The 12,474-nt window shown below is 33.3% G+C and overlaps 1 protein-coding gene across 1 annotated transcript; it reads left to right on the forward strand.

The window, feature by feature from the left end:
- The first annotated feature begins 356 nt into the window (after positions 1 to 356).
- Positions 357 to 2,867, forward strand: LOC142230558 (uncharacterized). The gene has a single exon (XM_075301199.1). The coding sequence runs from the start codon at positions 406 to 408 to the stop codon at positions 2,686 to 2,688; it is 2,283 nt and encodes a 760-aa protein (XP_075157314.1). The 5' UTR covers positions 357 to 405; the 3' UTR covers positions 2,689 to 2,867.
- The last annotated feature ends 9,607 nt before the right edge of the window (positions 2,868 to 12,474 follow it).

The following is a 12,474-nucleotide window of genomic DNA, read 5'->3' on the forward strand; positions in this document are numbered from 1 at the left end:
GGTAACTCTGCATGGAGCCAAAAAGCAAGCACAGCGATGGACAGAAAACGGTTGGTACACCTACAAATCAGTTCCAAAAGGAAAACTTCTATGGACCAATACCTGTTTATGGTGGGCAAAGATTCTATACACATCACTACCACCATACAATTTCCAGCAACGACTGATGGTATTATGCACTCACCATAGAATATACCTGAAAACCAATCCATTCTTAGAATACCACCAAAGCCTTAACATTGACAAGAGTGTGAGAAGTCTCCACTGTGTGCTCTTCTTTAACACTTAAGCCTGTCTCTCTTTAGAGGTTTTTAGCTAAACACCACAAACCTAGCCTGCCACAAAATCAGTTTTATTTAATCTCTTGAATCGTTCGGTTGTACGACGGAAATAAATGTAGCAAAAATGAGTGTTGAATGTGTGGCAAGTACATATTCTTCACAAGACATGGATATCAGTTCAAGTTTTACCAATAAAACATTGCAAGATTATGAAGTTATATCGGTTATTGGCAATGGCGCATTCGGTACATGCTTCAAAGTTCGAGACAAGGATACCGGGGCATTATATGCTTGGAAAGGCATGGATTACGATGAACTAAGTGAAATTCAAAAGGAATCGCTCATTTCGGAAATACGCGTGTTACGACAGTTACAACATCCCAATATTGTGCAATACTATCATCATTTGGTCAATCATGAAGCTAAGTCTATTTTCATTGTAATGGAATGTTGCGAAGGAGGTGATTTGTCACAGTTAATTGCAAAGGCTAAAGCGGAAAACAAGCGCTTTGAAGAACGTTATATATGGCGAATTCTTTTTCAACTCTGCCGAGCTCTCCAAGTTTGCCACAACAAAATAAAGGATGGCACAATTTTACATCGTGATATAAAACCGGCAAATATTTTCTTGGATATGGAAGGCAATGCTAAACTGGGCGATTTTGGATTAGCCCGTATGCTGCGTCGTAATGAATCGTTTGCTGAGACGTTTGTTGGTACACCATATTACATGAGTCCCGAAATAGTAAAAGGATCCAAATACGATCGTAAATCTGATGTTTGGGCTCTGGGTTGTTTGATATATGAATTGTGTGCACTTCGCCCTCCATTCAAAGGTAAAGAATTTCCCCAGCTTTCAGCTAATATTTCCAATGGAAAATTCAATAGTATCCCTGCAATATATTCCAAAGATTTACAAGAAATAATAGCATATATGTTGGAAGTGGAACATGAACAGAGGCCAAGCATTGAAGTCATTTCGAGACATCCAATTTTGGTACGAAACATTAATGACTTGGGTAATCAGTTTCCCCGTTTAATTGACATGGATACAAATGAACAAGATTTCTATGTAACTACGAATGACCCTGAAGTTCGTTGCAAATTGGAATACAGTCCATTGCGTGACTTTTCCAGTACCATGTTCTCAGAGCAAAACAGTTTTCACGAGGGATATGGTCAACGTCGTTTAAGTATTACTGGGGTGTTCACTCCCGATTTGAGGGCAGAACTCTTCTATTCAGCGAAACGTAAAATTTTTCCAATGAATCCCAAATTGCAATTATCCGATCCGGAATTATATGAAACTATACGCCGTGAAGAATATGCCACAATAGACGATACTACAAAACCTCTAGCGAAACAGTTAAACAATGCAACTGTACAAGAAATTTCTCCTGATATCCTAACTCGTGATATTTTCGATTGCGTTCTTCAAGAAAGATTACATGCAATACGTGCTCAAGAATCGCTTTTGCGGCAAAGAGAAGATAGTTTAAACGTAAGGGAACAACAATTGAATGATAAAGAGAAGCGTTTAATAGCATTCGAACAAAGTTTGGTATCAAAATATAAAGCTGTAATTGATGAACAAATTGTAAAATCAAATATCTGCAATCGACCATTACCGGGTGTAGGAGAAAGATCACGTATGCCATTACCTGAAGTAAGAGATAAAGTGGAAATGCCACCTCCCATACCGCCGAGGAAACCTTTAAAGCACGATGAAACATATTGTACAATTGAACCAAATGATAGTTCCTTACTTCACCAGCCTACGGTTGCCAAATTAGATTTGGCTGCTTTACCCGCACCGAAAGCTTTCCCTGCCTTACGAAAAGTCACCTTCCAATCTCCTAAGAAGTTTATAACCTATGACATAGATTCCAAGCCAAGTAAAATCTCAGCTCTATCTAATACAAATCAAATGCAAACAAGTGTATCTAGCAAGGGAAGCGATGATTCCACCGAGAGTACGTCCAGTGCTTCTAACTCCGGCTCATCAACTCATCGTCGTAAATCGATTCTTTCTATCTTCGGGTTAAGCCGAAATAATAAAGATGTCAACAACCAAACGAACAAGACACAGCCACCAGTTCAAGCACCAACCAAACACAATACTCAAGAATGTATAGTGTCACCACCAACTAAGGAAGAAAGAGTTCTTTCAAAATGTGAAACAGCCGAATTAACCAATATTTGGACCAAGGAACATAAACGAGCAGCATTCGAAATGCTAGCTGCAATGAATGCTTCTGGTACCAATAATGTGGCAATTGCTCCTCGCCATAAAACTCGTCAATCGGTGCGAGAACGTAGTACCCTACAACGTAATCGTATGCGACGTTCTCTTATCGCAGATCATCACCATCGCACAATAAGTACCCGAGAAAATATTGTCCTTTAGAATATAATTGGTATATATTTTAAGATTATATTCTTTAAGGAAGTAAAAATTGAACTGTTGTGATTTGGAAATTATTCCCTATGTAATTTGTTAAAGCTCCACTAGTTAATACAGTGATAGAAGTACAAATTAATGTAAGAATATAGTGTAATAAAATTATATATATATTTTTAAAATCATTCCAGACTTAAATTTAATGGGAACATAATCGCTTGTATTTCAGATATTCAACATAATTGAAAACAAATCCATACAGTCGGGTGGAACACAGAGATTGCCAATTGTAGAATGTGACGTATTTGACACATATTTTCTATGTACAATGCTTTGTCATAAAAGTCGTACACTTCCGTCGAAAAGCTGTTTTTGGTTATCATGTAGCAAATCCCAAATTTTTAATGAAAAATCGTGGAATTTGCGTCCATTCCAGCATTCTCTCGAAAATAATGTTGAAAATACATCAATCGGTTTCATACGTATAGATAAGATTACCACAGTGATAACATTCCTGTACAATTTAGAAGGTATTACAAGGTATCAAAATTTACGCAAATGCGCCAAGCTCCCGACAATAATTCTGCTCGAAACCCACATGCACGATACTTCACTCTAATGAAAATTAGTTGAATTTAGTTAAATTATATCCAATGTGAAATAACATTTTGACAAATTTTCTATAGAAATCAAAAAAAAAAATTGACAACATGGAAATAAAATTTTGACAAACTTTCCTATAGAAATAAAATTTGGACAAAATTGTCTATTAAAGTAAAATGTTGACAAAATTTTCTATAGAAATAAAATTTTGGCAAAATTGTCTATAAAATTAAATTTTGACAAAATTTTATATAAAAGTAAAATTTTGAAAAAATTTTCTATAGAAATAAAATTTTGACAAAATTTTCTATAGACATAACATTTTGACAAAATTTTCTATAGACACAAAATTTTGACAAAATTTTTATAGACATAAAATTTTGAGAAAATTTTCTTTAGAAATAAAATTTTTACGAAATTTCGACACAATTTTCCATATAAATAAAATTTTGACAAAATTTTATATAAGAAATAAAATTTTTACAAAATTTCATATAGAAATAAAATTTTGACACAATTTTATATAGAAATACAATTTTGACGAAATTTTTTATAAAAGTAAAATTTTGATAAAATTTTCTACAGACATAAAATGTTGACAAAATTTTCTATACACTCAAAAAAAAGTGAACTCTCTATTTCACTAAAGCCAATTTAACTATATTTTAGTTTATACTATTATTATGTTTGGAGAAAATTTCCTTTACTCTAATAATGTTTTTCGTACGTTAGATTAATTAACTAAAAAACGGGAAAAAATTATACACAAATTAAGCATAAAAATTTACTAAATTCGTATTTCTCACAAAATAAATAGTTCATTATTTCTTTAAATTTGTAAATTTTACAGCAAAAGCGTCCATCATGAACTTCGTATATCACTAAAGACATTCTTGCAATTTTAAACTCCAATTTTTTCCTTTAAACTACAAAATTTTTTAACAAGTGAAAAAAATTATTTATGTCCAATAAATTTTCTTGAATTTGTCGGAAAATATTCACTTATTTTTGTAATACTGTTTAGTTAAAATTTTCTAAAAATATTCAAAATTTGATCAAAAGTTTTCTTCCTGGTGGGTTCACTGTTCAGTGTAGACAAAATTTTCTATGACCATAGAAATATTGACAAAATTATCTTTAGAAGTAAAATTTTGACAAAATTTTCTAAAGACATAAAATTTTCTACAGAAATAAAATTTTGGCAAAATTTTCTATAGACATTTCGACAAATTTTTCTATGGATATAAAATTTTGACAAAATTCTATAGAAAAACATTTTGACAAATTTTTCTATAGAAATAAAATTTTGACAAAATGTCTATAGAAGTGAAATTTCTACAAAATTTTCTATAGAAGTAAAATTTTCTATAAAAGTAACATTTTGAAAAAAAAAATTATAGAAGTAAAATTTTGACATCACTTTCTGGTATATTCGGGAAAGGCATGATGGAGAGCATGCCTTTCCTAACATTTTAATAAATGTGAATGTGGTAAATTTTTTTACTACTTTAGCTCTTTCCGATTTATTTGACGGAAAACAGTTATTCTTTGTATGTTGATGTAATATAATCCTTTTCTTGACAAACCACACTTAAAATTCACAGGAAATATAGAAGATTGTCCAACTACTTGAATACAGAACATTATTTAAAAAATTGGTGGAAAGGGAACACCCTCTCCCCGACATTTTTTAAGGCGGGCCGTTACACATCAGCATATCCGTCGTACTTCTATCTATAAACGAAAAAGCAAGTAGTCAGATTTGTCTGAAAGAATCTTCAAATCAAATATTTTTTCAAATCGAAGGATATGGTTGACTAAGTTAACACAATATGTTCATAAGCGTAGGAAGGCCTCTGGGGAGGGGGCTTAGACGCCCCCAGAAAAATTTTAGCCCCCCCCAGAATTTGAAAATCTATTTACGATTTTACATTTTTATAAAATTGAACAAGTATATACTTGTATAACGCACAAAGTTCCACTAAAGACTTTCATGCACAATCGAATTACTTGGGTTGTGGTAGAAGTCTGATATTTATGAAATAAAGCTGTGGTTGAACTTATGATTTAGTTGAATAACTAAAGCTCCTTTATGATTTTGTTTAGTCTGGTTTAGTCAATTTAATTAAAAAATAGTAATTGATATTAAAACTATTCTTTCATAAATTAATATCTTAAAAATGCTGCAAAAAAGCGTCGCCAAAAAAGAAGTGAAAATGTTCTTTTTGGGTCTGGAAGTGGTACAAAATTGGCGGAGAAGCGATGAATGTAATATGAACTTGTCATAGAACGAATGTCCACCGTTTCAACAGCGTTGCAATGAATTTGCATCACTTCTTAAGGTGTGATCCGAATTCAGTGTTTTGAATGTGAATTGTGATATTTTCCCAAATAAATAATTTTTATACTTATTTATGATTTTTAATGCATTCTAACGCTTGTTTGAAACGTTTTCCCTCGAATATTTTCAAATATTATCGATTTTTCTATAATGAATTTAGCATTTTTGTGGCAAAATTTGAATAATTTGTACCATTTCATTTATTCTTTTTCTTTTTTTAAACTATTTGAAAAAAGGAAACAAAAAATTACGCATTCACTGTTAGAAAAATATGTTTTTCATATGTTCCGATATAAACAAAATGTGTTTCGGGCACAATTTTGAAACACAATATATTTAAGTGCAAACATGTAATGTTCCTAAACTAACACTAAATGCTTGGTACATCTATGTTAATATGTTAGAATATATTATGTTTGGAGCATGAATCTTTCACAAAAATCATATGTGTGAATGCAAACATATATAAATTTACAAATTTCGACTAAACATACATATGTTGTTGCTTGTTATCTCCAATTTTGTTGGCCATATATCTAAATGATATGCATGATCACTTGGGTGGAGGTCTGAATGTAGATGAAATTAACATCCGTCTGCTAAAGTATGCGGATGACATCGTAATAATATCCGATAACCCAATCATTTTGCAGCAAATGATATATAATCTCGAATCATACTCTCAAACGTGGGGAATGCAAATGTTTGGGACATCTATGTTAATATGTTAGAATATATTATGTTTCATAAAAATCATGAAAACATATATAAATTGACAAATTTCGACTAAACATACATATGTTGTGATATTGTATTCAAAGCGACAGAGAGAGTATAGAGAAAGAAATAGAGATGGAAACCGGGAGAGTTGACGAAAGATATCAACATAACACAGCGAAATAATCAAAAGACAACAATTTCTGTGAAACCGTAAATTGTTTCGGAAAACTATTTTATGATCAGGCCAAAAATTTGATATGCTTAAGTCTAAATATTATTTAATTTGAATAAAGAAAATAGACATTCGGAACCAAGAGAATAGACATTTGAAAAACAAACAGCATATGTTTTCGCCTTGAGAGCAGCATTTTATATATGTGTGGACATGTGTTTTGTTTATCATTTTGGCATTATGGGCACAATTTTTCGTTAAAAGAAATCAGGAGTCTTCATAAAAATAACGAAAGGGCACTATACTCTTTTTAGAGTTGGGACATTAAAATGAAAAAAGGAGGAAATAGTGAAAAATTACACAGTAAAATGTATAAAAACAAAGTTTAGTTCCTCCTTATTAATAAGTAGTCCACGAGGAATTGACGGACACCTTCAAATATAAAAGCGGACATTAAGTTCGAGTTTTGCAGCTAAAACAATTTAAAAAGTTTATTTTCTTTAAAATGAATTATTAAAGAAAAATAAAAGGCATTTTAGAGCGATGGTGTTAAATGCTAGTAAAAAAACTGTTCACGCCTAAATAAATTTATTTTTATATTATAAAATTATTTATGTATGTTTATACTCGACTCCACGTTCTTCTTTTGTTCGAGTGTTTGAATTCCTTCCAACAGTTTTTGTTACAAAATTGTTATTTTTGCAATAAAAAATAATATTTTATCCAAAAATCAGTCAATTTCGTTTATATCAAGCACTGTTACTGACTATAAATCTTCAATAACCCACATTTCGAAGTTTCATTATTAAAATTTAATATAGTATAAATATAAATGTGTAAATTAAACAAAAAAAAAAAAAGTGTTCGGTCGGAGTAGGGATTGAACCCACGAAACTTTGCATGCAAGGCAGACATTCTAACCACTGCTCCACGTGGCAAACAAATGTATGTTTCTGTTAAATAATGTTATGTTTGCATGGGCTCGTGGGCGCTGCAAACTATGCTGTATAAATGTAACTTATAACGATAATTATCTACTGGTGACTATAACAGCTACGTAGCCCAGTGGATAGTGTGTTGGCTTACAAACTGTATGGTCCTCGGTTCGATTCTCCGTGCAGGCGAAAGGTAAAATTTAAAAAAATTATAAAAGTGAATAATTTCTTCAACATTATTTGTATTACAGAAAAAGGTGCCAAGAACTAAAATATTTCGTGGAAGTGAAAATTACGAGTATGTTAGGCAATGAGCACAATCGTCTTTGGGAAAAATTCTTCCAAGCATATAATATTTTTGGGCTCAAAATGCTTCCAAACATATAATATGTTCACATAAAAAAAAACATATTAATGTTTCGGCAGTTTCCAATAATATATGTGCTTCCTGCAAAATATGTTTGGAACATATGTTAAAGAGGCAATTTTTTTTGAGGGTGTTAAAATATGAAAAAATGAAGTAAAAAAACTTCCTGTGTAGTTAAAATAGTTAACTTCTTTGTGAGGACATTTTTGTAAGTGCTTTTAAAGTTGTACCTTTAGAACAACTCCCAATTTTTTGCTGGGAAAAGTGTGGAACTACCCTACGGGAAATTTATCAACCACAGAACTGGTACAGGACTAGTCCCTGGTGTGTATGGATCGGTCGCAGTTCTGGTTAAAACGTATGTAAAGGAACCGTCCACTTTAACATGGGTTTGTCATTGACAGAGTAAATTTACATTTTAGGACGCGTCTTGGACTCGTCCCAAAGGACACGTCCTGGGACAATTTAGCAGGAGCACCCCATAAACAGGTCCTCAGGAACCAGTCTCGGACAAACTCTTAGAAATCTCTTTCAATTTGGGCTCCTAATCGAACCCGAAATGCAAAAAAAAAATCTTTTGAAATATATCGAACAAAAGGTCATTCTGATAATTTTATTTCACTAAATGTGAAAATTACAACTAACTGGAGCACAGGTACCAGTTCTGTGATAGGTCCGTCAGTGGCAATTTGCACCAATTTCCCGTGGGGTACTTTTAGTTGATTTATTATAAATTGATTGTCGAGTTATTTTGATGTCTTATTATACCCACCACCATAGGATGGGGGGTATATTATTATACCCACCACCATAGGATGGGGGGTATATTAACTTTGTCATTCCGTTTGTAACACATCGAAATATTGCTCTAAGACCCCATAAAGTATATATATTCTGGGTCGTGGTGAAATTCTGAGTCGATCTGAGCATGTCCGTCCGTCCGTCCGTCCGTCCGTCCGTCCGTCCGTCCGTCTGTTGAAATCACGCTAACTTCCGAACGAAACAAGCTATCGACTTGAAACTTGGCACAAGTAGTTGTTATTGATGTAGGTCGGATGGTATTGCAAATGGGCCATATCGGTCCACTTTTACGTATAGCCCCCATATAAACGAACCCCAAAATTTGGCTTGCGAGGGCTCTAAGAGAAGCAAATTTCATCCAATCCGGCTGAAATTTGGCACATGGTGTTAGTATATGGTCTCTAACAACCATGCAAAAATTGGTCCACATCGGTTCATAATTATATATAGCCCCCATATAAACCGATCCCCCGATTTGGCTTGCGAGGCCCCTAAGAGAAGCAAATTTCATCCGATCCGGCTGAAATTTGGTAAATGGTTTCAGTATATGGTCTCTAACAACCATGCAAAAATTGGTCCACATCGGTCCATAATTATATATAGCCCCCATATAAACCGAACCCCCCGATTTGGCTTGCGAGGCCTCTAAGAGAAGCAAATTTCATCCGATCCGGCTGAAATTTGGTACATGGTGTTAGTATATGGTCTCTAACAACCATGCAAAAATTGGTCGACATCGGTCCATAATTATATATAGCCCCCATATAAACCGATCCCCCGATTTGGCTTGCGAGGCCGCTAAGAGAAGCAATTTTCATCCGATCCGGCTGAAATTTTGTACGTTATGTTAGTATATGGTCTATAACAACCATGCAAAAATTGGTCCACATCGGTTCATAATTATATATAACCCCCATATAAACCGATCACCAGATTTGACCTCCGGAACCTATTGGAAGACCAAAATTCATCTGATTCAGTTGAAATTTGGTATGTGGTGTTAATATATGGCCTCAAACTCCCATGCAAAAATTGGTCGCTATCGGTCCATAATTATATATAGGCCCCATATAAACCGCTCCCCAGATTTGACCTCCAGAGCCCTTGGGTAAGCAAAATTCTTGCCATTCGGTTGAAATTTGGTACGTGATGTTAGTATATGGTATCCAACAACCATGCAGGAATTGGTTCCTATCAGTCCTTAATTATATATAATTAATTATATATAACTCCCATATAAACCGATCCCCAGATTTGACCTCCGGTGCCTTTTGGAGAAGCAAAATTCATCCGATCAGCTTGAAATTTGGTACGTGGTGGTAGTATATGATATTTAACAACCATGCCAAAAGTGGTCCATATCAGTCCATAATTGTACATAGCCCCATATAAACCGATCCCGAGATTTGGTTTTGGAACCTCTTGGAGGAGCAAATTTCATCCGAGTGAGTTGAAATTTGGTACATTGTTCTAGTATATGATCGTTAACAACCATGCCTAACTAGGTCCATATCGGTCTATAGTTATATATGGCACTCAGATAAATCGATCTCCAATCACACAAAAATTGGTCCATATCAAGTTCATAATTGTATATAGGCCCCATATAAGCGACCCCCATATTTCGATTCGTTATTATTTGTAGACTTAACTATACATAACTTTTTTGTCTAATATATACCATGTATGGACTAAATCACAGTCTTTCGTAGAAGTTTCTACGCAATCCATGGTGGTGGGTACATAAGATTCGGCCTGGCCGAACTTGCGGCCGTATGTACTTGTTTTTTATTCAATTTTATGAAATAAAACATTAGTTGAACCTATAAGTTCAGTCTATAAAGTTTTAGCTAGGGGGGCTATATCCCCCCTAGGAAAATTGTCTAGCTACGCTAATGAATATGTTCCTACAAATACGCTTCGGAAGGCGCAGCGAAGCGGGCTAGTTGATAATATAAAATAAATTTAAAATACAAACAAAAAATAAAAATATTTCATTTTAAATTAATTTTGATTTTCATTTTGTGTCATACCAAAGCCCATTGTCCATAAGTCACGACAATTCATTGGCATGTGTGCGTAAATGATTTCTTCCGATCTTGAGTGTAGGTGAGTAAAATTTCTCCACACGTGAGTATAAACCAGAATGTAATTTTGGTTAGTTGTTATGTTCTTGTAAATTTGGAATCCCTATATGGCCGAGCGGCTTGGATTCGTAAAGAAAGAATAAATATATGTGCAAAAATTTTTTCATTTCTCTTTTGGACGAAAATAACGGTACTTAAAATTTTTCTTTTTAATGATGTTTATCACCCTCTATGGTATGATTATCATTAGCGATTTTGTCTCTTTTTATGTATTCAAAATCTTTAATCTTTAATTTAAGATGGGTATTAAGATCGAGTTTAGCCGCTAAAATCGTCATTTTTTTACGATTTCTTTTCTGTATTAATCCACTTTAAGGAATACAAACTTTGTAAAAATTTGCTTTGGGCTATTCCTCATCAAGTTAAAATAAAATTTGCAACAAATATGTATAATTTTACGCCTTTTTTACTGATTTAATTTTCACTTTAGTGAAAAAATGAATACCCACCTTAAAGGTGGGTATTAAGTTCGAGTTTAGCCGCTAAAATCGTCATTTTTTCACGATTACTTTTCTTTAATAATCCATTTTAAGGAATACAAACTTTGTGAAAATTTGCTTTGGGATATTCCCCATAAGTTATAATGAAATCTGCAACAAATATGTATAATTTTATGGCTTGTTTTCTTGATTTAGTTTTCACTTTAGTGAAATTTAGCGGCTAAAGCTGAGTACTATGTTCAGTTTTCAAACTGAAAACCTGTTTGTTTTCATGGTTACTTTTTTAATTAATTAATTTAGAATTATAATATTATTTGCAATCAATTCCTTGGATCTTTTCCATCCATTATTTGGCAAAACTTGATCAAAATATAATCGTCTTCATAAATATAATTGTACTTTTAATTTTGTGTTTTGGTGAAAAAACCGAACATAGTACTCACCTTAAACTCGAACTTAATACTCACCTTTAAGGTGAGTACTATGTTCGTATTTTTCACCAAAACACTAAATTAAAAGTAAAAAAATCTATATGAAGACGATTATATTTATACAATGTCTTGCGAAATAATAAATGGAAAAGATCTAAGGAATTGATTGTGAACCATTTTGTATTTATAATTTAATTAAATTAAAAAAGTAACCGTGAAAATAAGCGGGTTTTCAGCTGAACATAGTACTCAGCTTTAAGTGAAAAATGCCTCGAGGAAGTGAACTTTCAGAGGAAGAACGCGGAAAAATTATCGGAATGAACCTAGCTTGCAAAAAATTGGAGAAATTGCATCGACAAATCGACACCGCAATGCGATTAGCAATTTTTAAAAAAATCCCACAATCTATGGTTGTTCTAAACGCAGTGGGCGCATTCCAACCGTTGACCAAAGGACAAAGCGACATATTCACCAACTTGCCGCCAATAAAAATATGAGGTGCAGAGAAATAAAAGTAGAATTGTGTCTGAAAGTGACTAGACAATGAATACAGCAATCTATCAAGTACGATATAGGACTAAAATACGAACATAAAATTCCTAAACCGCAGTTAACACAACACCATAAAAATGATCGTATTTCTTTTGTTGAAAAATACACATTTTGGGACGAAGAGTTCGAAACGGGTATATTTAGGGACGAAAAGAAATTCAATTTGGATGGTCCAGATGGTCATCACAAATATTGACGAAATTCTCGGTACCCTCGTCAAACGTGCTATAAACGCACCCACGGGGGGTGGTATGTTCATAATTTTGTCAAAATTTTTTTCTAT

This window comes from Haematobia irritans, chromosome 3, assembly GCF_050003625.1.
Source record: "Haematobia irritans isolate KBUSLIRL chromosome 3, ASM5000362v1, whole genome shotgun sequence".
Lineage (NCBI taxonomy): Eukaryota > Metazoa > Arthropoda > Insecta > Diptera > Muscidae > Haematobia > Haematobia irritans.